General features: G+C 36.0%; 4 protein-coding genes across 5 annotated transcripts; all 4 read right to left on the bottom strand.

The window, feature by feature from the left end:
• Window positions 1–424: 424 nt before the first annotated feature.
• Window positions 425–1,273, bottom strand: LOC106424073 (YDG domain-containing protein At5g47150-like). The gene has a single exon (XM_013864818.3). The coding sequence runs from the start codon at window positions 1,253–1,255 to the stop codon at window positions 503–505; it is 753 nt and encodes a 250-aa protein (XP_013720272.2). The 5' UTR covers window positions 1,256–1,273; the 3' UTR covers window positions 425–502.
• Window positions 1,274–11,381: 10,108 nt separating this feature from the next.
• On the bottom strand, window positions 11,382–12,991 carry LOC106400654 (YDG domain-containing protein At5g47150-like). Its single transcript, XM_013841020.3, has 2 exons — window positions 12,816–12,991; window positions 11,382–12,653 (listed from the first exon to the last, which is right to left on the bottom strand). Exon 2 carries the CDS (start codon window positions 12,646–12,648, stop codon window positions 11,473–11,475), a length of 1,176 nt encoding a protein of 391 aa, XP_013696474.1. The 5' UTR covers window positions 12,649–12,653; window positions 12,816–12,991; the 3' UTR covers window positions 11,382–11,472.
• A 607-nt stretch (window positions 12,992–13,598) lies between these two features.
• Window positions 13,599–16,313, bottom strand: LOC125574848 (GATA transcription factor 27-like). Of its 2 annotated transcripts, none has more exons than XM_048759007.1 (7): window positions 15,839–16,313; window positions 15,015–15,690; window positions 14,878–14,935; window positions 14,715–14,809; window positions 14,437–14,629; window positions 14,246–14,360; window positions 13,599–14,152 (listed from the first exon to the last, which is right to left on the bottom strand). In XM_048759007.1, the coding sequence occupies exons 1-7, from the start codon at window positions 15,876–15,878 to the stop codon at window positions 13,923–13,925; spliced, it is 1,407 nt and encodes a 468-aa protein (XP_048614964.1). In that variant the 5' UTR covers window positions 15,879–16,313; the 3' UTR covers window positions 13,599–13,922. The 2 variants fall into 2 exon arrangements, with proteins under 2 accessions (XP_048614964.1, XP_048614966.1); XM_048759009.1 differs by having other exon boundaries at window positions 14,246–14,354; window positions 15,839–16,297.
• Window positions 16,314–20,941: 4,628 nt separating this feature from the next.
• Window positions 20,942–22,718, bottom strand: LOC106400628 (bax inhibitor 1-like). Its single transcript, XM_013840990.3, has 6 exons — window positions 22,423–22,718; window positions 21,976–22,119; window positions 21,811–21,902; window positions 21,547–21,733; window positions 21,308–21,463; window positions 20,942–21,232 (listed from the first exon to the last, which is right to left on the bottom strand). The coding sequence occupies exons 1-6, from the start codon at window positions 22,534–22,536 to the stop codon at window positions 21,182–21,184; spliced, it is 744 nt and encodes a 247-aa protein (XP_013696444.1). The 5' UTR covers window positions 22,537–22,718; the 3' UTR covers window positions 20,942–21,181.
• Window positions 22,719–24,218: the final 1,500 nt, after the last annotated feature.

Below are 24,218 nucleotides of genomic sequence, written 5' to 3'. Positions count from 1 at the left end.
ATTAAAGGTGAGTAGGTTAAAGTGTAAACTCATTAAATTGATTGCGTTAGAGTTAAAAAAATTAGTATATAAACATCGTGTTTTTATTATATTTACCAAGATTTTTCTATAAGAAAATACACGTTATTAGTTATAAACTACGTCAATTTTGCAATATGCCTAACAATAGTAACATGACGTCTAACTATTTTTATTGGTATTCTTAAAAATATGGTCCAATATTTATGTACGTAAAATTTCATCTCACAATAATGTCTCAAGTTACTGGAAGGCTGGCCAGGAACCCTAGAATGCTTATTCTTAATTATAACTTTACCTCCATGACCTCTCTTGCCAATGAACCAAATCCAACTCATCACACTGATGCACATACAGCTTTCCTCTCTTTGAAAAAGAAAAAAAGAACATACTTCATTATCAACCGTTTATTAAATAATACTTTCATTTATTAGTTATACATTATAGTTTTTCATTTATTTGATAGTTCCTTCAAATATGGTTCTCAAGTTAGCGGAGGTTGACCAGGAATTCTACAAAGCTTAAACTTGTACACACTCTTACCACTAGCTCCTTTCTCCAACCAGTACTTATCAACTAAATACAATCCAACATACACATAACGCTTCCCTTTACCATCCCATCTCTCGTCTCCACGTATCACTCTCACTTCCCTCTTATGCCTCATGCTGTTAGCTAATGCTAAATTGCCCTTTATCATCTTCTGATCTTCAGCATTCTTTTCCTTGTTAATCACGTTTCCTCCTTCACCAGTATATATCACAACATCAGCATCAAACTTATCATCAAAATCATATCTTTCCGACGAAACGATGCTTGTCGCCAACTTCACACCTTCAACTTCCACATAGTCGATCCCGGACATGGTCCTGAAATGAAGCCCGATGACACGAAGCTCAGCCTTGTACTGGAACTCATCCCCAACTTCGATTCCAGGAACTTGTCCAATTCTGTTTGGTGTGTTCACATGTTTGCCTTCTTTCTCTAAGAAAACTTGTGTTTTGAGGTCTATTCGAGATGTCGCCTCGTATAAATCTCCACCGCGCCTAGCTTGTTTCTCTCGATCCAACTGTGTGAACACTTCTTTGAAAACACGCAAGACCTCATGCACTTTCTCACGAGGTGTAGGAACATGATCTTCTCCGAGAGAAACTCCAACAGGTTCTGAATTTGCAGCAGCATGATCAACAACAACATCACCTGCATAGACAACTGGTCGCTTCTGAGAAGGATTCATATTTCTGTAAAGAATTAGTGAAGAGTTTGAGTAGTTTTTTTTTAATTAGTTAATAGTCTCTATTTATATAAAAATGTAATCATATGTACATTAATTAAAGGTCTGTCTTATGGATAGGCATGGATTCGGATTTTAATGTTCATAAGATATTGTATGTAATTGTGTTGACCATGTGGTAAATGAAATTAAAAGTAGTTATGACTGTTAGATTAGTAAATCAATCATGCAATGCTGCCTTGTTGTTCACAGGAAATGAAAAGTATTGCGTGGAATCAATTAATCATAATTAGTTATATAAACTTTCAGTCTATAGAAGAATGTTTTGCTGTTAAAAGTTCAAGAAGATCACAAAAAAAAATGATTTTTTAAAATAAAAGATATGCATTAATAAATTGGTTTTCACACTGCATCATTTAGGAAGATAAAAGGATTGATTGGTATAGGCTGTCACTTTAATTTAAATATAGGATGTAAGTTTTTATGTTGCAGCGCTAGATTTTATTGTTGTAGATTTATATCAATAACTTTTAAAACACTAAGTATAAAGCTTTAAAATAATTTCTAAATCTAATAATATATATTTTATGTTCTAACTTCAGAGATATAGTTTTAAGTTATTACTAGATAAGCTGACAAAAAAAAATTATTAGATATAGATTTGCGCGATTGTGCAGATTTTTTTTCATTTATGAAAAACCATATTTCTATTATTGATTTTAAGTTTATAAAATCATAACTAAAATTTTATTTTAGAGTTTTTTTGTGGGTATTAGGCTCAATTTCTTAGCCCAATTCCTTGCACATGGCCCATCCTTGTTTTAGACCGCACAAGAAGCAACATCGGCTATGTTTATTGATTAACAAATGCATAAAAGAAAGTAAAGCATTAAAGGAAGTTGCGATAAGAAAATTATGTCGTAATCCTATTAGGATACATAAATGTTTGAGCTAAGTAGAGAGAGGACAAAAGACACTGTTCGAGTCATGTTGCTTCGGGATATAGTTTCTTCGATCTTCCTTATTCTTCGTTGTTTCTTCCTATTAAGCGCTTAAAACATTTGTTTAAACTCTTTGATTGATAGAAAAAATTGTGGGAGCACTACAAGAAAACATCGGGATACTGAGGGAAAAAATCGTCGGTATGTCGTCGGAATAACGCTATTCCGAGGACATACCGACGAAACAAGTCCTCGGAAACATCTCCTCGGAATTTCATACTTCCTCGGAATTCCGTCGGAAAATTCCGACGGAATTCCGAGGAAACAAAATTCCGAGGAAACTCCGAGGACACGAAGTTCGTCGGAAGGTTCCTCGGAAAATACCGAGGGAATTCCGATGGTCCAATCCTCGGAAGTTTCGACGAAATATTCCTCGGAATGTTTATCGGAAAATACCGAGGAACAAATGTTCCTCGGACTTTTCCGAGGAACTTTCTTCCCTCGGAAAATTCCGAGGGAGTGGAGTTTCTCGGAAAATTCCGAGGAACTTTTTCCCTCGGAAAATTCCGAGGAACTTAAAGTTCGTCGGAATTTGCCGAGGGGAGAAAGTTCCTCGGAATTTTCCGAGGAACTCCATTCCCTCGGAATTTTGAAAAAAATTATTTTTTTTTAAAATTTATTTTTTTAAAAAATTAATTTTATTTTTAAAAATTAAAATTTTTAAAATTTAAAATTAAAATTGAATAAAACATAAAATAAAACATAGTAGATAATATTCAAATTTAAATAAAACATTCAGAGTTTTTGGAAAAAAAAAAAACTACGGGTCTTGAATGTTCGGGAACGTCTCGTTCGGGTACATCCTCTTCATCATCTCCATCATCTGCTCGTTCAGCCTCTTCTGGGTCTCATAGCCCGCCTGTTGAGCTGCCATCTGGGTCTCCAACGCAGATATCCGATCATCCTTGTCCTTCAGCTGAGCCGTAAGAACTTCTGGATCAACATACGCATGTGGTGCAGAAGAAGGAGCAGCCGACCGGGAGCGACGACCCAAACCGACCAAACGTCCCTTTTTCTTTGGAACCGACTGAAATATAAATAACCAAGTTTAGATAATTTAAATTGATGATAAAATAAAAATCAAGAAATAATTAAATTGAACTTTAAAAAAAAAAACTTACCGATTCTTCGTTGATTCGAACCCGAGACAAGTTGGTCGAGGCCGTCGAATCGTCATCATCGGTTTGAAGCTGAGACACTTCGTCATACACCTGAGTTTGGACCAGGTCGACCACGTCCCTCACAAGACCATCATCAATCTGGCCGGTCTTCTTGTTGGTATACGCCCTTTTCATAAGGGCGAGATCATCAACTGGGTGGCCTTCATTTTCTTCCGCCTTGAAAAAAAATAAATTAGACAAACATTAGAAATTTGAAAATGCAAAAAAATAAAATTCTGAAACTTAAATAATTGAAGAAAAAGCGGTTGAGCTTACCATGCGATCCGCCAGAGTGGCAATAGATTGAGCACCCAAGTTATGCTTGTAGATGCCCTTTCCTTTACGGTCGCTCCTGCGGTTGTTGGAGTTGGTGGAAGAAGTTTTTTTCGTCTCTTCTTTATCCCAATGCGCACACAACTCCTTCCAGACCGTGTCGTTCATCGACTTTGGGACCTTTTAATTTAAAAAAAAAAAGTTTAATAATTTTAAAAATAGTTTAATAAATTAAAAATTGTTAATAAATTAAAAACTACTTTGTTTACTTCCCACTTCTTCTTCCACTCGTACATCTGCTTCCCATAGTTGTCCATAATTTTATGGACAAAATGGTGATAGATAGAGAGCGTATCATCGGAATTCCAGTTGAATTCTTGCTGAAATAGTTTAAAAATAGTTTTTAAGCACAAAAATATAATAGTTTAATAATTACAAAAATCGTCGTTTTAATAAATAAAAAATAGTTTAATAATTAAAAAAATAGTTTAATAATTACAAAAATAAGTTTTAATAATATTTAAAATGTCTAATAAATATATTAATTAGTTTAATAATTACAAAAATAAGTTTTAATAATATTTAAAATGTCTAATAAATATAGAAAATAGTTTAATAATTACAAAAAATAGTTTTAATAATATAAAAAATATAATTTAAAAATTAGAATACTTACCGCAAACTGACGAAACCACAGATGCTGCTTCTCGACAGGGAAGTGAGTGAAAGTCGGATGTCCGCTGTCGAGGGCCGAGTACATCATACGGTTGATCCATGCGCTGATCCCGTTCCCGGATCGGTTGAACCTAATAAAAAAATAAATTATTAATAAAAAAATAGTTTAAATAAAAAATAGTTTAAAAAATAAAAGTTTAAATTACCATGTTTGACCATGTCCATGTGGATACTCAGTGAGATAGGGAAGATGGTCACGACCGGGCTGTCGAACCAACTCCGCAACCCTCATCACTCCCGGAGGACCGGGTGCAGCAGCGGGACCAGGAGCGGGTGCAGCAGCGGGAGCGGGAGCAGCAGGAGCGAGTAATGGAGAGGGAGATGTATGGTATGAGCTGTGGGGCGAAACGGAATCCTGAACATGGCTGGAAGAACCCCGAGACTGGCTCCCCATACCACCCCGGCTACGACGCTGGCGAGGCCGGATCTGATCATCATTAGACCTATAAAAAAAAAAAAAACATATTTAAAAATTAGTTCTAATAATTTTAATTAAAAAAACAGTTTAAATAAAAAATAGTTAAAAAACATAGTTTTTAATCACAAAAATATAAATAGTTTAATAATTAATAAAAAAAGTTTTAATAAATAAAAAATAGTTAAAAATTTTAAAAATAGTTTAAATAAATCCCAAAAACATAATAATTACGAAAAATAGTTTTAAAAATGTTTAAAATGTTAAATAATTACAAAAATAGTTTTCATAATATTAAAAATGTTTAATAAATATAGAAATTTATATTTTACATATAAAATACATAAAACATTTTATAACCACAAAACAAATGTTTTTAAATATTATATAAATGATTTTTAATCTTAAAAAAAGTTTTATAGATTTTAAAAATGTTTAATAAATATATAAATGAATTTAAAATGCAAAAAATAGATTTTATATACAAAAAACGTTTTCAATATATATATATAATTTCAAATTCGATTTTTATAACCACAAAATTAATAAAAACTAAAAAAAAAATTCAAATCAAGTGAAATACATAATAAAACTTGATTTTACACAAATCTACCATTCACCCTAACAAAATCTATAAATCTCATTCCAAAATCATCAAATCTACTTAAAAACCATACAAATCTAACCTAAAGAGTGGGATAGGGTTCTTACATGATTATGGGGGAGGATTAGGGGAGATTCGCCGGAAAAACGCGAGAGAGAACGGTGGAGTCGCCGGAAATCGCGAGAGGAGAGGCTGTGCGGCGCGGAGAGAAAGAGAGAAATGGGGAAGAAGATCGGGCTCGCCCTAATATTATGAGGCGTCCGACGGAAACTATCCGTCGGAATTTCTTCGGAAATATTTTATATTTCCGTCGGAATTTCCTCGGAATTCTTTGATTCAATTTTCCTGAAATATTTGGCGGCTTGGTTTACCCGGTTAAATGAAAATATTCCGACGAACCAGGATTCCTCGGAATACCCTCGGTAATCTCCGAGGAATTTCTGAGGAACCAGGGTTTGGGGTTTTAAAACATCGATTATTTTCGCCGTATTTCATTTCTTATACAATTATAATGCATACCATTGAGGATTCTTTGTATAGATGATCATAAACCATGAAATAACACAATTTCAAAAATAATTGTAAGTATTCCCTTTACCGTTTATTAAAGTGTATAAGTGTTTCTCTTATGTTGTGTGGTTTTCGTTCATGCAATCGTAAAAGTGTTTGTTATTGGATAAAACACCAAAGTTCATAGTTCCAAACATCATAATCTGGTTATGACACTTAATGAAGGTTATATACGTGTTATTCAATCCGTAAAACGTTGTTTTCGATTTAAAACCCCAAGTTCCTCGGAATTTCCTCGGAATATACCGAGGAGATTCCGAGGAGATCCTTATGTTCGTCGGCATTTCCTCGGAATATACCGAGGAGATTCCGAGGAAAAAGAATCTATAATCAAATCCCCAATTCCTCGGAATTTCCTCGGAATTTTCCGAGGAAATGCCGACGAACATAAAGAGTTCCTCGGAATTCCCTCGGAAAATTCCGAGGAAATTCCGAGGAACTTTGGGTTTTCAATCGAGAAGATCTATTCCGAGGAAATTCCGAGGAAAACCTATCTGTCCTCGGAATTTCCTCGGAATTTTCCTTTAAAAAAAAAAAAAAAAAGGTCGACGCTAGTCTGTTTCCGAGTCGTCATCACCAGATGAATCTGAATCTGGATCTTGGTGAAACTCTCCAATCACTGGTTCATCCTCTACGTGAACAGCGGCTTCTTCTCCGAAGTCTCTAAGTTGTGTCTTCAAATCTTTCCCACGAATTTCCGGAGGTGGACTGTCAAACACCCTCTTGTTCTTCGTAAACAAATTCCTACTTCTACGATATGGATGATCTGGTGGTAGAAATCTCCTGTGACAGTCAAACCAACACGTTTTCCTTCCGTGTTTTAGTTGGAAAGCATCAGTGTTATCTTGACAATATGGACATGATAGCCTTCCATGCGTTGTCCATCCAGATAACATACCATATGCTGGAAAATCACTTATTGTCCACATTAGTACTGCCCGCATTTGAAAGTTTTCTTTATACGAAACATCGTATGTTTCAGCACCTTGAGTCCATAGTTGTTGCAACTCATATATTAGTGGCTGAAGAAACACATCAAGTGATCTCTTAGGATGCTCTGGTCCGGGAACGAGAATCGAGAGAAACAAAAACTCTCGTCGCAAGCACAAGTTTGGGGGTAGGTTGTATGGTGTAAGAATGACTGGCCATAGAGAATACTGTCTTCCACTCTTGCCAAACGGGCTGAAACCATCAGTACATAATCCAAGGTAGACATTTCTTCTCTCATACGCAAAGTCGGGATACTTTGATTGGAAATGCTTCCACGCTTTTGCATCTGAAGGATGTATGATCTCACCATCTGTTGAGTGCTCCGCATGCCATCTCATTGGTTTCGCTGTGCGTTCAGACAGATACAGCCTCTGCAACCTTTCCGTCAAAGGCAAATACCACATCCTTTTATATGGTACTGGAACTCTTCCACTCGTATCTTTATAACGAGGCTTCCCACAAAATTTGCATGAAACCCGCTGTTCATCCGCCCTCCAATAAATCATGCAGTTGTCTCTGCATACATCTATTACCTGATACGATAAACCAAGACCAGCTACGAGTTTCTGAACCTCGTAGTATGAGCCAGGAGCTACATTATCTTCGGGTAGAATACCTTTTACATAATCAGCAATCGCATCCACACAGTCTTCAGCCAAATTATAATCCGTCTTAATGCCCATCAATCTTGTAGCAGATGATAAAGCTGAATGACCATCTCTGCAACCTTCGTACAATGGTTGCTTTCCAGCATCCAACATATCATAAAATCTCCTAGCTTCGGCATTGGGTAAATCTTCCCCTCTAAAATGATCATTTACCATCTGCTCAGTACCTACACCGTAATCTACATCCGTTCTAATTGGATCTTCTAATCTAACCGCTGGCTGAGGTTCGCTAGTACTACCAAGTTCATAATCAGTTTCTCCATGATGATACCAAATTTTGTAACTTCGTGTAAACCCACTCAAATATAGATGAGTCCAAACATCCCATTCTTTAATAACTTTTTTATTTTTACAATTAGAGCAAGGACATCTTAACATACCTGTTTTTGCTTCCGGTTGTCGGTGAACTAACCCCATGAATTCGGTTATACCTTGTTGGTATTCTTCCGTAAGCAATCTCGTGTTCGGATCCAAATGAGGTCGATCGATCCAAGAACGAAAATAATTTGAAGAAGACATGTTTTTTATGAATCAAATTCGTGTGTAAAGAAAGTGAGAGGGAGGATGAAGATATGGAGTGAATAAAGAGGAAGAGGGGTGCTTGTATTTATAGTTGAAATCCTGCCGACGGTCCGAGGAAATTCCGACGGAATTCCGATGCAAACGGCTAGTTCGTCGGAATTTCCTCGGAATTTTTAAAATCCCCCAACGGCTCTCTAACGTCTATAATATTTCCTCAGAATTCATCGGTTTTTTCCGAGGAATACTAGTTTCCTCGGTATTCCGTCGGAATATTCCGACGAGATGAATTTTCCTCGGAATTCCGTCGGAATATTCCGACGGAATACCGAGGAAGCAAAATTTTGTGTTTCCTCGGAATTGCCTCGGAAATGCCTCGGTATATTCCGAGGAATTCATTTTCCGTCGGAACGTCCGTCAGAATACCGCTGTTTTCTTGTAGTGGAGACGGTTCCCATCCGAGATATTACCGGTTTGAGACCGGGAATTCGGTGATCAAATTATCTGTGTTAAAGAATTAAGAAATTTAGCGATAAATAACTCCTAACAAGTGGTATCAGAACCATATAGGTTTTGATTGCGGGTGTAGAAAAGATCACAGAGTTTCAACGGAATCGCAGATCAAAGAGTAACGTGTCTTTGGCTTAGGGAAGTACAAGGTGTTTAAGCAACAACACTCATCTTAAGGGATTTGAACAAGGTCAGTATATAAAGTCTTCCTAACAAGGTTGAAGTTAGGTAGCAGGTTACATTACTCATGGTGGTACAAAGTGTATTCAAAACTGATCTATCTAAATGGGAAGGAGTCTAGATCAAGGTGTAGATGATGTTACAGCTTCAGGTTATGGTTTGAAGAAAGATGGTGGTGTTTCGTGAACATTCGAAGAAGCTGTAGTGATGGGCTAAAGGAAGTTCAGGCGTAGGAGAGTGCATTGGTTCTCAAAGTTAACTCGCAATATGTTATGGGTCTTGTGTCAATAGTCTTTCTAACACGTAAGTAAGACGGTGTGTCTTATTTGAGTTTAAATAGCGGTGCAAGATGGGCACATGTTATGTTTGCGGGAGGAGAAGAAATAAAGTGAGAACAAGAAGAAGAATATCAGTGCACAGGAAATCAACGTGTTGGTATATTCCTCATACAAGTAAATAGAGGAAGGGGTTTCAGCTCAGAGTGATGATATTATGACGTAGTGATATCAAGGAGAGCTGTGCAGTGTCAAGAACATCATTGGGTCAGTTGGTCTGAGACAAGTTAACGGGGAACTGACAGTAATATACAAGACTGTTAGAAAATATTTGGTTAAATATGAAGAACTGAATGGAAAATTGTATCGAAAGTCTTCCCAGCAAGGTCTAGGTATTAAGAGTACATTCCATAAGTGTATGATACAGAATATATTAGAGAGATTTCTTCGGGATACTAATGTATCCTTTCCACGCCCCCGCAAGACGGAGGGGGCAGTGGACACTCTTGTCTTGTCTCTGAGCTTGATGAACTTGGTGCGTGGTAATGGTTGTGTCAAAGCATCTGCAAGCTGGTCTCGTGGCTCACATGTGCGACTCTGAGCAAACCATTTTGAATATGTCCTCATATGAAGTGGTAATCTAATGCGACATGCATCATTCTTGAATGGAACACATGATTGGCACAAAGAAAGGTGGCACCAACATTATTGCAGTAGATAACAGGAATCGCATGAAGAGTAATGCCCAACTCATTCAAGAGATTGCATATCCAACGTAACTCCGAAGCTGTGTTTGCAACTGACCTGTATTCAGGTTCAGTTGAAGACTTGGCAACACTCTTCTGCTTCTTGGCTGACCAGGATATAGGATGACTGCCGAGATAGATGATGAAGGCATTAGTCGACATGTAATCATCCGAATCACCAGCCCAATCTGCATCTGAGAAGCCATGTAATGATAGTGAGTTTGTCACAGAGAAGAAGATTCCATGCGTAACAGTGCCTGCGAGATAGCGAAGAAATCTTTTACCAGCTTGAAGATGAAGGCCTGTGGGCCGATGCATAAACTGAGAGAGGCGATCCACTACATGATACGTCTAATCTGGTGAAGGCAAGGTATTGTAGACTTCCCACAAGTTGACGATATGTCGTTGGGTCCGAGAGTGACGTGCCTGAGCAGAGAGTGAGCTTAGGCGAGGATGCCATTGGTGTTCCCATGGGTTTTGCATCAGCCATCCCATGTTTATGAAACAGGTCCATGATATATTTCCTTTGAGACAAGTGAAGTCCAGCAAAGGTACACACATCTTTAACGCCGAGAAAATAATTCAACTCTTTCGGACCGTTAATGGAAAAATGATTTGCTAGTTGATGATGGAAAAATGATTTGCTAGTTGATGAAGAATTCACTGCATCGTTGGCTCATCGTTTCTAGTGATTAAAATATCGTCTACATAGACAAGAAGATAAAAGAGACCGAGCCCGGCCAAAGAATGAAGAGAGATGTGTTTGCTACATAGTTACATAAACCAACCATGAGAAGATAATTCTCTAGCTCAGTTTGGATGATATTTTATAGTGAAAACAATGATTAAATACCACTTCTTATGATGGTATTTGAAACTTCTTAAAAAAAAATAAAAAATTTACTTCACATTTAAAAAAAACAATTTTAAATAGAAAAAAATAAAACTTCTTTGAAAGTTGATTTTTAAAAATTCTTATATTTTTCATAAAACGATAAATATCAAACTATAGTAATTTAAAAAAAAAATATTATTTAGAAATATTTAAAATTAAAAACAAATTCTTCAAAAACTCTCAAAATTTCTTCAAAACCCCATGAAACTTTACTCAAATCATTTTAAGATTTACTCAAATCTCAATTTTTCTTGGATTTACTCAAATCTTGATCCAAAAATGTAGTCCCCTAAGAGTTTGTGTTTCTGGTTTTCTTATAATATATACCAAATTTTGTTGATCCATAAATTTAGGGTGGGTTATAGGATTGCCCTGCATTATCCATATAAACTGAATATAAGTATATTTAATTCAAAATCCTTTGATATAAATAATGGTTAAAATTTTCATCCAATTTTTTATTTGTACCTTTTATTATTTTCTAATAGTAATTTAGCTTTTGTCATTTGCGTAAGTCTTTATTTTCTGTACTTTCTGTCTTATAGTCAATTGATTTATTTATTTATTTATAAAATATAAATAACTCCATTTTAAGTTAGTAAAATCGACCTTGTCCCCTCAAAATCTTATTGCACAATATCAAATTTATTTCATACATCTAAAAGTAATTCTTCTCAAGTCAACAGAGAGGAGGTTGACCAGGGACTTTACAAAGCTTAAACTTGTAAACAGTAGTACCTCTAACCTCCTTCTCTAACCAGTACTTATCAACCAAATACAATCCATCATACACATACCGCTTCCCTTTCTTATCCAGCCTCTCTTCACCACGTATCACTCTCACTAAACTCCTCTTCCTCATACTATTAGCCAAAGCCAAGTTCCCTTTAACCAATCTCTGATCTTCAGTTTTCTTTTCCTTGCTCACCACGTTACCTCCTTCACCTGTATAAACCACAACACCTGCACCAAACTTATCGCTGTAACCATACCCTTCCGAGGAAACGATGCTTGTTGCAAGCTTAACATCTCCGACATTCATGTAATCGATCCCGCACATGGTCTTGAAATGAAGCCCGACAAGACGGAGTTCGGTTTTGTACTGAAACTCGTCTCCAACGTTGACTCCAGGAACCACTCCGATTCTCTTCTCTGTGTTGACTTGTTTCCCCATTTTCTCTAACACATCTAGCGTTCGGATGTCTATTCTAGCTGTAGCGTCGAATAAGTCTCCGCCGAGGAGCCTCGCTTGTTTATCTCGGTCCAACTGTCTGAACACATCTTTGAAAAGACGCAGGACCTCAAGCACTTGCTCACGAGGAGTGAGACCGTGTTGATCAGAGCTTCTAAACGCTGGTTCTTGTTTAGAAGAAGCTTCTTTAAACCTTGGAGCTGCAACAACAGGAGCATGGTGAGAGTTTCTAAAGGCTGGCTCTTGTTTGAGACATGTTCCCTTAGGCGAAGGAGCTGCAACAGTGTAATCACGAACAGAGTTTTTAAGCTCTGGGTCTTGTTTGAGACAAGCTCCTTGCGGTTTTGGAGCTGCAGCAAGAACATGTTGATCAGAGCTTCTAAAAGCTGCTTCTTGTTTGGAGCAAGCTCCTTTAAACCTTGGAGCCGCAAGAACACGATCATGGAGAGGGTTTCTAAAGGCTGGCTCTTGTTTCAAACAGGTTCTCTTATATGTAGGAGCTGCAACATCGCAATCACGAACAGGGATTTTAAACCCTGCAGGGTCTTGTTGCTTGACATCACTAGTTCTTGGAATCTTGATGGATCTCTGAGGGTGAGTTCCACAGCCAAGTGGGTAATCTCGAATGGCGTAGACGATTGATCGCTTACGTGAACCATTCATCCTTCCTGTCAAAAACATTACAAAGTCGATTCCTTTACTAACATTATAGATTCAACAATTCAATTTCTACACAAATCAACCACAGATATCTACTTTTGAGAGATCTTCTTTCTCTATCAAACTTCACAAGAATGAGCCGAGCCCAGAGGTAAGAAGAAATGCATTACCCGAGGGTCAAGAACAGTAAACGACTGATAGATCTTCTTCTTCTTCTTCGAGCTCGTCTGCGTTTTCTCTCCGGCTCCGGCGAAACTAATCGTCGCCGGGAAAGAAAGAAAATTTCTGGTAGAGAGAGTGTTGAAGAGAATTAGTGGAGAGAGACTTTTGACTCCTTTTAACTTTTTATTTCTCAAAATATACTTTTAACGCCGTTAGTTTTTGTGGATCCCACAATTCTAACCATAAGGTTCGCATGATTGCTTTTGTGTAAAAATTAACTGCAGTTAAATCAATAACCGTATTCTTCAAGTTTGTAAAAATGCAGATTACATGTGGAAGTTCTATTCATTTTAGTGATTTTACCAAGGTTTATTGATACGTTTACACCAAAAAGAAAATATTTAAATTTCAAGGAAACTAATTCATTGATTAAAAAAACTTAACAAAGATCTCTGGTGTGTAAATAGAAAATAAAGTTCAGTGTGGTATCGAATATAGCAAAATTGTCAATTGTAAAACAGTATATGTTACGATTTTAATAATTTGTAATAAAATAATAAACATCTATTAATTTTTTTTTATAATTAAAATAATTACTTACTAAAATATTTATGCATATAGTTCTTAGTACAAAATAATTACTTACTAAAATATTTATGCATATAGTTCTTAGTATAATTACTTACTAATATTTATGCATATAGTTCTTAGTATAATTAAAATAATTACTTACTAAAATATTTTTCTAGTATCTTAATACTATAGGAGGATATGTTCTTATAAATCTCATCTTTTGAGCACAAGAAAAATATTTCAATAAGGAAACGAAACTTCCTTGTTCTCCAAGTTTAGTAGTGAGAACGAGAAGACAGTATATGACCGCCCAAAAGTGCCCTTACATAAAAAAAACCCTTCCTTTTTTTATATTATGTATATCTGCAGATGATAGCAATTTCTATTGCAGAAAAAAACTCATTTGGCCACATTTTTTCTCAGAACAAGTCAAAAAGGGTGAAAGAGTTTTCTCCTCAGATCAGAGAGAGATCTGTAAAGAGTCTTTTAAGTCTTTGTTCTGAGAAATAACAATTGAGTTTGAGAAACTTTCTTCTTTCATATCATATCATGTGAAGAAGCTCTGCCTGAGGGAATGATCCATTTGACGGCACATCAAGAAGAAGATCCTGATAAGAGTTATCATTATCTTCATAGCCACCACACACCATAGACCCACCGTAGCTCATATGGTTAAGAGAAGAGACACTGTTCTCTATAATCTCTTTGGTTTCAATGTGTTTTGATCTAATCTTCATTACTTCTTTGGGGCTCTTCATCACAACCCTTGTCTCTGGAGAATGCAAAACTCAAACTAATCAGAAACAAACAGATTTTTATTGCATAAAGCTATGGATTGCCTTTATTGAAGAGTCTTTGAATTGACCTGAGAAGTTTTGGTTTAAGCTTTCACAAGGTCTTTCAATGGTTACTAGACTATGATTATCTGATGGAGTCTGGTTTGAGACCCTTGATGAGTCTTCAATCCCTTTTCTCTGTTCCTGAGGCGAAGGTCTACGATAAGAAGCCGCAAGACAAGAAACTATTTTGTTTCAAGAAGAGTATATGACGTTAAACCTTGAGCATCTGATAGCTTTCCAACAAATGGGATTTGTCAGGATCGGATAAAGCAAGCTTTGCAAGTGTCTTAAACTCTTCAAGTTTTGATCCAGAGGAAGAAGTTGATGTTCCAAAGACACCATCTGCGACTAGTTGCTGAAACAAGGAGAAGTTTTCTTTGAACTGAGAACTCTCAAACATGCTCAAGAGGCTGGCGAAATAGAGAAAACAAAAAAAATTAAGAACTCAGAAGTAGCTGATGAAAAAAATCTGTAAAGACTGAAGTTGCATTTAACCTATCAGGAAGATCAACTTGAGGAAGTAGTTTCATCAGTGTTTGTTGCTCTTCCTTTGTGAATTTTTCTTTGAACTCATCAAAGTTGAAAACATACTGCAGAAAGCATTCAAATCAATATTCAAAGAAAACAAAAACTTTTGGGAGCTGCAAATGAATTTTACCTTCAAATCTATGTTACAGAGTGGTAAACTATGTCTCCCCAAGACTTGAGATTTGGTCCTGCAACCAAATACATCATTAACACTTGCTAAAATCAGAGTCTTTACTTGTCTAGAAGGCTTTCACATGTTATTTTTACCTCTTGAGTTGCTCCTGCTTTATAGCTTTTGCACCAAAGTTATGAGAATGTATTGATGAGGACTTGCTGCTCTCAACCAAGAGCGAGCTAGCCTCAGAGTCCTCACGAGGATCTCTCAAAAGAACACTCCCATGTCCTATCACCATCGGTGACTCATTCTCAAACAGCAACTCTTCCTCCGAAGTACCAGAGACACAACAAGAAGACTGCTGTTCCTGTAGAATACTAAAGAGATCCTTTGTGAGCTTCTCAACAGAAGAAGAAGCAGCCTTCGGACGCCCCACACACGTCCTCTTCCTACAAGCAGCAAAACTCGTTTCCCACGCGTTGGACTGATCACAGCTCTCCGAGTTCGATACAACAGACCCTGAACTCGACCTATTGTTGCTAGCTTCTTCCTCTAAAACCCTCTTCTTGAAACCGTTACTGAACTCCAAGCTGGTTCTCTTAAATGTGAAGCTTTCTTGGTATGGTTTCCTCTTTCTGTTCATAGACATTCCATTAATCATCATCATCTTTTGACCACCTCTTCGATCTTCAATCTCAACCTCATCACCTTCAGCACGAGCATGAAGTGGCGTGTAGTTAACTAGTGATCCCTTCGTTCTCCATCTGGAGCCACACGCATTGCACAGTACCGGCTTCTCCGGTGGCCCGTTTCGCCAGAGAGGTGTGCCTGTTCACAACAAATGTTACACATAATCAAATTGAAAGCAGTTCTTCTTTCTTTCCTATTATGAAACAATCTGTAAACAGCTCTCAAGTTATGGACTTTTATCCCACAAGAAAACAAATCTTGATTTGGAGAAACAACAAGAACTCACTTGTAACTCCACAGTGATAGCAAGGCCCTTGCTTCCCCATCTCTTCTTTTATCTTTTTTTTTTTTTACAAAAAGTTATTAATATAGAGATAATAGATAGCTTATAGTAACACCAAGTATAGAGACTCTGAACAAATTCTTATTAATCTGTAATTTGCTTCAGTATATAGGTTCTATGGGTGGGTATTGAGAAGCTTCACTGCGAAGGAAAAACCCAGAAACTCAAAAGTCTTCTTCTTAGAAAATTGGCCGGAGAGGAAAACAAATAAGAGCCCAGAAAATTTAGAAAAAAATGGAAGAGAAGGGAAGAATTCTCTTTTGGGTTCCTTTGAGCTAATCAGTCTCTAATAAACAACCCAATAGAAAAAGAAGAGAGAGAGAGGGAGAGAGGAATCTAACAAATGGCTGTGAAAATGGGAAAGAGAGAGAGAGAAAGTGGTGAGGCTATGGCTATTTTTTTTTGTATAATGAAAGTTAATGTTTCAGCGTCCTCTTCTATTTACTTACATTTTCATATCTATTAAAAAAATATTAATGTATACTTTTTTAACATTTACTTCTGATCGGGAATTCAAATGTTGACCATAAACTTAAATCGAACAAACAAAATTAATTCAAATTTCGTAAGTCTAGTTTCGTTTAACCACTAAACTGCTCCATCATAATTCTTAAAGTATCACTTTTCGTTCTCTACCGTTGATGTTAATCATTGAAACGTGGTGTTCACCTCGGTTGTTGGTAACTCACATGACATAACCGGTATAGCTAGATCATAAAGATCTCTTCAAACTTGCAACCAAAATTGACATTAACGCTTTAAGCATTGGAGGTCAAGAATGGAGAGTGAAACAAACTTGAAGGAGAATCCACAATGCATGGAACAATGATCGGCAAAGAATGCCAACCGTCTCCATCCGTCGAGAGCAAAGACGATTGTCACTCTGGAACAATGGTGGATTACGAAGACGACAACCTCTAGATCTAACTTTATTAAATCCTGAAAAGAAAAATCAGTTTGCCAAAACATCCAAACAGACATCGTGGTCCTGGAAGGACTAATCCACACCCAGGTCTCCTCGTCGAACATATTCGATCTGGTTGCAAAACGACGCCCTAGTCCAGAACAGGAGAACCATGTCTGGTCTTTTTAGCGCCTCACAATCACACAGGAACGAAGGTTAAGAGATGAAAAGAATCGACACAACTCAGAAGCCAAACGTGAATGACACAAACAAAACTTGAACTAGAATGCAAGGAGGACATGCAAATGGAGATTAACCGCCAAAGAGATGGATTTGTCTGCCAGAGACGATATAGACACCCGCAATTCCAAGCCACAAACGCAAAAAAAAATCAACCAAATTCGTAGACATACAGCCACCAGATGAGATGGTAACGAACCAACAAAGCTAATTTGTTGCCTCCATTAAGCGCAAAGACACAACCTTACAATGGGTCAACACGCCGAACCTCGGTTCAAAGAGGTTTGATGCTCCACCACTCAATAGATATAACCTTCGCTAAATCAGTGGAAAACAAATTGGATAGCCTGTCTCTATCCCTTAAGCGCCGGAAAAAATTAGTGCGGATATACAAAGTGACGAAGCAGAAACTGCCCCAGAGCTAAATTTAGATATGTTAAAGATCGCATTTGAAAAAAAAATTAGGGAAGAAAGAGAACTTTTAACAAGTATTTTTGTGGAACTTTAATGTATACTTAACTTAGAGATTTTAAATCGCTTAGCTCTTTTTGTTAAAAATATTCAAAAGGACATTTCCATTTGATTAACAGTGTGTAAATGGTTAAGTAGGAAGATTTTGTTCAAATATACTATACATGTTTACATGTTAAATTGAAATACAAATAAGTACTTTTATCTATTTTGTAGTTGTGGTAAATACTAACCAAGGCTATTTACATGTGACTTTTTATAATAATTAAAAATAAGTGAGCACATCTCAATACTTTCTAGAGAATATTTTAACTGATAACGTATTAAACAATAAAATTTATGAATTACATACAAATTTTCGAACGTGTTTTTGCGTTTGAAACGCACCAAACACTGTGAACGGATTATATATTGAGGCATTTCTTTTGTAAACAAATTAAAATAATTGATCTTAACTCAATTATTCATAGAGAAACCTCCAATGGTAAGAAAGTGACGATGGGGCTGGAGGAATATCATTGCTTGTTATGCCTCATGGTTCCTGCTTGCTGACTATAGACTTTTCTTCTTATTTGTTTTTTCCTTTGATTCCAACGAAGATAATTAATATTTATTAATGATGACAGTTATATTAGTCATCAGAAAAATATAATAAAATATTGATAAGATTATGGAACCGTGTAATATTACACTGAATAAAAATACCAATTACTGAGATTACAGTTTCCTATTATTAAAATACCCTATTCTATGAATGTTTGTAGTACAATTGATGTAAAAAAATATAGTACAATGTCTACAACATTATTATATTGAAAGATAATTCTGTTAATTGTCAATTAAACTACAACTTAGTCTCATTTCTCTGATTTACATTATGTAATATATTTTAGTTGATCTTTTGTCACAAACCAACCTTTTTTCTTAATAAAATGTCATCTCCAAGTGTTAAACCAATAAAGAAAGAGTTGGAAAGGAAAGATGAAATCAACAAGGTTTGTTCTTTTCACTTTTAAATTAAAAAGTGTAGATATTTTTTTAGTAAAAATAAAAGTGTAGATATTGATGTAAATAATTGTCTTTTTAATATAAAGATAAGACTTGGCTATAAGATTAGGTTTTAACTTATTTGAAAGTATGTGATGGCATGACGTTTGGTGAATTATATCTACAGTTTTATTAATAGATTTTTGAATATCAAACAAAAATGGTTTATTGGAGTCACCGGCCGTAATGAGGACGACGATCATGGACAAAACTCTTTTCTTCACCGTTTGATTAGGTTAAAGTATTTTTAAGTGATGGGTCCCACTTCTTTAGTTTCGTGAATGTGATTAGTGAACTAATTTGGGTACATTACTGCGTGTCTACGCGTGTTATACTATTCCCACTAAGTTAGCTACATACATATAAACTTTTAAAAATTGAACATGCAGTCATCCATGATCGAGATCCACATAATGTTGAGGTTTGGTGAACTTATAACATGTTACGATGAGATGTATGAGTATGAAGTATCAGTTTATTAGGTTAATTGATGACACCTTCACGCGCCATCACAAATTTCTCAAGAGAAAAAATATTAGGTAACAAAAGTTTCGTTTTTCATTTCAAGGAAAAAGCAAATTGTAGAAAACAGTGATTATTGTTACGTAACTCCAAAAATAATGTTGAGTCTCAATCAAATAATAGTACTTTATATTCCCAAGAGAGATATAAATATAATGAAACAATAGAATTATTTTGCAAGTATAAAACGTCAAATAATTTTGTAATGGCAATATATAAAATGTTAATCGAATTGATGTTATATAGAGTAAAAAGGAACGAGACGGTAGAGAAAATCGTGACCAACTACGTCCTAATTATAGGCCAGTTTTCAAAAAAAAAAACTACGTACTAATTAATTTACGAAAATTCTGATGGAATAATGTAATAATGATCATTCAGTCGGACTGTGGAGATCAGGCGATGAAACTAATGCATGAAATCAGGTTAATTAAAATACACGAAGGTTATGCACGACAGCACGAGTGGTGCTTAAATAAAAACAAAGTATGTCAAATGATGGTCTGCTAACAATTCACATTCATGCTAAAACACAACCACTACAGCACAAAATAACAACAATTAAACAAAAAGTTTTAACTGGAATGTTATGTCCTATCTCTTTTGTTCTTTTTTATTGAAACGAAGGTTTTCCAAGAATGAAAAAAAATTACATATATGTTTTAGCATTTCACTTACTTCCAACTCTCCACCAGAGCGCTTTCCGTATCACACTATCACTTATTATCAATCGTGAGTTGTCTCGTTTCTTTTTATTTTTTGGCTCAACAACAATTTTTATTAACCAAATGTAAATACAACATTTTAATTTTACATAAATTTAAACCATGTATACAAATAGCGAGATCTAGATCACCTACGAATATATAGATAGATCCTACACTACCCAATCGAGACATCATTATATTTTTTAACCACATCAATTGGACCACATAGTTACAAAAGACTAGACCTAAACCGGTAGTAAAATAAGACATCACTAAGATAATCAATTAAACCATAAAAATGATCTACACGTAATCTGAAGGAAGCCCAGCCCATGGACTGAATGCTTCCTCGATTAGTTCCTCTGCCATCGCGGGGTCATAGTATCCGAACTCTAACGCCTCCGATTCTTATGCCAAGGAGATGGAACTAGGTGACAAGCAGATCAAGATGAAGCCCAATCTGAGTCTCGAAACATAAATCGAAGGATTTATGACTAAATTAACAAATTAGTTGAATAGTCTATCCATTTAAACAATTTATTATAGTGATTTGATAATCAAACATAAAATTAAGAATCCAAAAACAAACTCTTGGAAAGTGCTCAGCCAAAATTTTATATAAACCACAAATCTCTTTCAATCATGTTTTAAAAAGATCTTCAAAAATTACATTTTTACTTAAAAAAGCAAAATACCTAAAACACTTACACTTCGATTTTTAGAAAATTTGAAAGTAAACAACAAAATATCATCAAACCTACACCAAAATTCTACAGAAATTTTTTATTCAGATATATTGAGTAAATCTACAATATTTATCTCTCATTCCAATCAACCCCTAAAAATTATAAATATGATTGTCACGTCTAACTTAGAAATATTTTTTAAAAAGAGCAAGAATATAACAAATTTGATCTTATTTTATTTTAGGTTGAATTGCAATTTCGGTTGATCTTGGATTATACTTGAGCCGAAAGAACGACCCTAACGAAAACGACACTCATTATTTTCCGCTTGACGTTGATAGCTTCACTTTCCTTGCGAGACCACACGTTCCTACATAGCAACATTCTTTGAGTCGAGCCACATGCGGAACCACAAGATAAAGAGGTCCAATATTTGCTTTTCTCTGGCCTACCAGAAGCGTTATCAAACTAGCAAAAACATAGCTCCCAACTGATAATTTTCAACAGAGTTTCAAGATACTGATCCATTCACAATCTGGAGTCACTAAGAGGAATACACAAATAAGTAACATGTGTTGTTACCAAAACTGTTCCAAACAAGTAAAAAACACCAACGCTTTCATGTATGTACTTATAACACCCACTCTTTTTTATTTTTTGAAACACACATAACACCCACTCTATTAGCTTTCTTTCTCACTTTTTAGTCTCAGTTCCTCCTCCTCTTCTTTTTATCTTCTTTATCTGCCGAGTTCTTCAGCTGTATAACAGAAAGCCTCATCAACAAGGATATCTTTTAACAGATAAATCAATATCACGTAGGAAATAAACTTACCATAATGATGAGAACACGAACAAACACAGCTACAAAATCGGTGAAAAGAGTCAACGAATGTTTCACGTAATCCATGTCACCGAGGTGGGCCTTCTCTATAATATCTTGAGTGTCCACCACCATGTATCCCACAAAGATCAAGAGTCCAAAGTAGAGCTGCACCACCATATCCATATCAATATGAGGAATCTGGAAGAGAAATAACTACAAAAAGAGTAGAAGGAGACGCTTATTGGTACCTCAAACTTAAAGATGGATGCAGAGCCACCAAAGATGGAAGAGGCAAACTGAAGCCACATTAGCATTGACAAGCCAGACGAAAGCAGTCCTCCGAGGTAGAGGTACTCTCTGCGTCTTGCCAACATCGCTGCCCCTGAGAAACAGATAAAGGCTATCGCAGTTCCGACAAACGCAGTGACGAGGATGCTGGAATGCGATAATAAGTGTCAGCTCTAAGAGAAATCTAACAAAGAATCCAGCATGAACAGACAATGGCAAATCACCTTGGGTCAAAATCAACTGCCAGTTTGATCAAGGGACCAACTGAAGCACCTTCGAGAACAGCAGACAGGAACAGAAGTGAAAGCCTCTTTTGCTGCACCAAAAGAAACAACAACGTCAGGATACAACAAGAAAGCACGCGACCTTACGAAAGAAAGCTCACGTACTTGCTCATAAGGAGGAGAGGAGAGCAGCCAAATCATGCTTCCAAAGCATCCAATGGTAGTGAGAATACCACCGATGTTCCAGAGCACGTGGAGGTAAGCTCCAAACGCAGACGCAACGAGAGCACAACACAGAGTGAGATAAACCTACAAACTCCACAAGAAGCATAACATCCCCAATTAATAAGAACACTCCTCAACGCATATCAGTATAATTACAAAGAACTAGTTCAATATCACAAATCGTGTTCTCCACAGAGACTAACACGACGAAATTAGAAACCCTAGAAATTTGTAGGAAGTACAATCGCAACGATTAAAACAAAACTGAGATGCGATCGAGTCTACTACAACGATCAACACCGTGAAAACGGAATGAATCTCTGTGAATCGAATAACTAGCGTCTCTAATCAAGAACCGGCGGTTTGTTCGAGGAAGAAGGAAGTTACCCTCTTGAGATGATTCTGGACGGCGGGAGAGATCTGACGGAGGTTTTTGAGAGAATCATAGCTCCAGCTTCTGCTTCCTGGTTGAGAATCGAAGAAGGACGAGAATGAATCCATGCCTTTTGTTTTCTTTTGCTTTGAGAGGGGAAAAATTCACGAGATAATGAAACTGTCGCTGAAGAAGAAGCCTTCGGTATTTATAGGAGGAATTTAAGATTGGAGAATATTTGACGATAATGCCCTCGCTTCTTACGTGTTAATTACCTTTCGGGGGGATTCAAACACGCATAGTTCCGGAAACTTCTTGAAACATCATGGAGGAGGTCGTCGTATTGTACTGAATCTTTGCCGCGAAACAAATGAGAGCCAATAAGCCAATAAAAACTAGCCACGTGGAATTTCGGCAATCAGTTTTCGCCAGGTCAAGAGTTTTCAAGCTTACGAATCATTTTCTGTTTGTGTTGGCTGATATTTTCTCGAGAAGAAAATTTCTTTATTTAGAATAATTATGGCTCCGAATGGTAACTGCGGTTTGAGCGGTACGGGACAAACAGTTTAACTGCAGTGCAGTTTTAACAGTTATAAAAACGTATAGATATATGGTATATGTAAAAAATTTTGTTACTGTTAACTGCGGTGCGGGACGGGAAGTGGGTTACCATTCGTAGCCTATAAACAAGGGTTTTTGCACTAGATAACAAAAAAAAGGATATAAATTAGCTAACAGGTAACAGTACTGTATAAATTGTGGTAATACCGAGCGTGCCCCTAATATACGACCTGTTACACGTTACACGTGAGCTGAACACATTGTTTATTACCACAAATGCAAAGAACTGAGGAGAGAAAGAGAGAGAGAGAGTGTGTGATAATAATGCAAAGAATCAAGAATATTCAACTACTATTTTTCTTTCCTGCAAAAATCCAAAGCGCTTAGATACATTTTATATGTTAAAAGATCGTCTCGTTCTAAAAAGTTAAACTCATTCTCTAGTTGTGTCTAAAATTTATAGAATTTATAACCGGTTATAGGTCTGATGTTTCGGTTTTATAGAATTTATAACCGGTTACTGATTCCAATATGAACTTCATGCAACATATATGTCTAATATAGGATCCCAATAATAATATCACACTTTCTTCTTCTTAATTAATATTTCACAATATTAAGTTTTTTACATCAACCCATACGCCGAAAATATTAAACGTTATATCTTAGGTTGGATAGTAGATAAAGTTTATCTTACAACATACGATTACTAACATCACAAAAACTCCCCTTTCTTGAAAGCACTTTCTTAGATATAATCATAACTCCTTTTATCACACCGAGTAGAAAAAATCTTCGCTAGGTCTCAAAATATCTCCCTTTTATCACAATGGCGCCAACCATTTTAAAAATTTATACATCTCATCTCTCGTAAATTATTGCTCCTTCGATATGTATGTACATCAACTATGTCAAATTATAACCGGTTTTCTACATATATTGCTATTCCTCTCCACTTGCAATCAAAATACATTTTATTCTTCAACCCCGGTAACAGGTAAACGTTTTCGTCTCAGCTCGAGAAGAATATTGACAGCACAGCACAATTGTTACATGGTTATGCAAATATTTAAAAATAATACATAGATCTGCAATTACCACGAGAAATTTATATATTCAGCTAAATAGGCATATAAACAAAGCTTCAGAAAAATATTATTTATACAGCTTAGTGGTGCAGAAAAGATATCCAGATATAATTTTTCATAAAAAAGATTCAGTATAATAATGCATGTGAAATTAGATGCAA

Source organism: Brassica napus, chromosome A2 (genome assembly GCF_020379485.1).
Source record: "Brassica napus cultivar Da-Ae chromosome A2, Da-Ae, whole genome shotgun sequence".
In the NCBI taxonomy this organism is placed as follows: Eukaryota; Viridiplantae; Streptophyta; class Magnoliopsida; order Brassicales; family Brassicaceae; genus Brassica; species Brassica napus.
Note: the sequence above shows the minus strand (reverse complement) of the source record. Positions and strands in the feature narration are given on the sequence as shown.

Excerpts from the sequence above, each read along its gene's own strand:
- LOC106424073 (XM_013864818.3), bottom strand. The coding sequence starts at position 1,255 with ATGAATCCTTCTCAGAAGCGACCAGTTGTCTATGCAGGTGATGTTGTT.
- LOC106400628 (XM_013840990.3), bottom strand. The coding sequence starts at position 22,536 with ATGGATTCATTCTCGTCCTTCTTCGATTCTCAACCAGGAAGCAGAAGC. Across the intron at positions 22,120-22,422 it reads TCCAGAATCATCTCAAGAGG|GTTTATCTCACTCTGTGTTG; the intron begins GTAACTTCCTTC and ends TGGAGTTTGTAG. Across the intron at positions 21,464-21,546 it reads CATCCATCTTTAAGTTTGAG|CTCTACTTTGGACTCTTGAT; the intron begins GTACCAATAAGC and ends ATGGTGGTGCAG.
- LOC125574848 (XM_048759007.1), bottom strand. The coding sequence starts at position 15,878 with ATGGGGAAGCAAGGGCCTTGCTATCACTGTGGAGTTACAA. Across the intron at positions 15,691-15,838 it reads CTATCACTGTGGAGTTACAA|GCACACCTCTCTGGCGAAAC; the intron begins GTGAGTTCTTGT and ends TGTTGTGAACAG. Across the intron at positions 14,810-14,877 it reads TCTGTAACATAGATTTGAAG|TATGTTTTCAACTTTGATGA; the intron begins GTAAAATTCATT and ends TGCTTTCTGCAG.
- LOC106400654 (XM_013841020.3), bottom strand. The coding sequence starts at position 12,648 with ATGAATGGTTCACGTAAGCGATCAATCGTCTACGCCATTCGAGATTAC.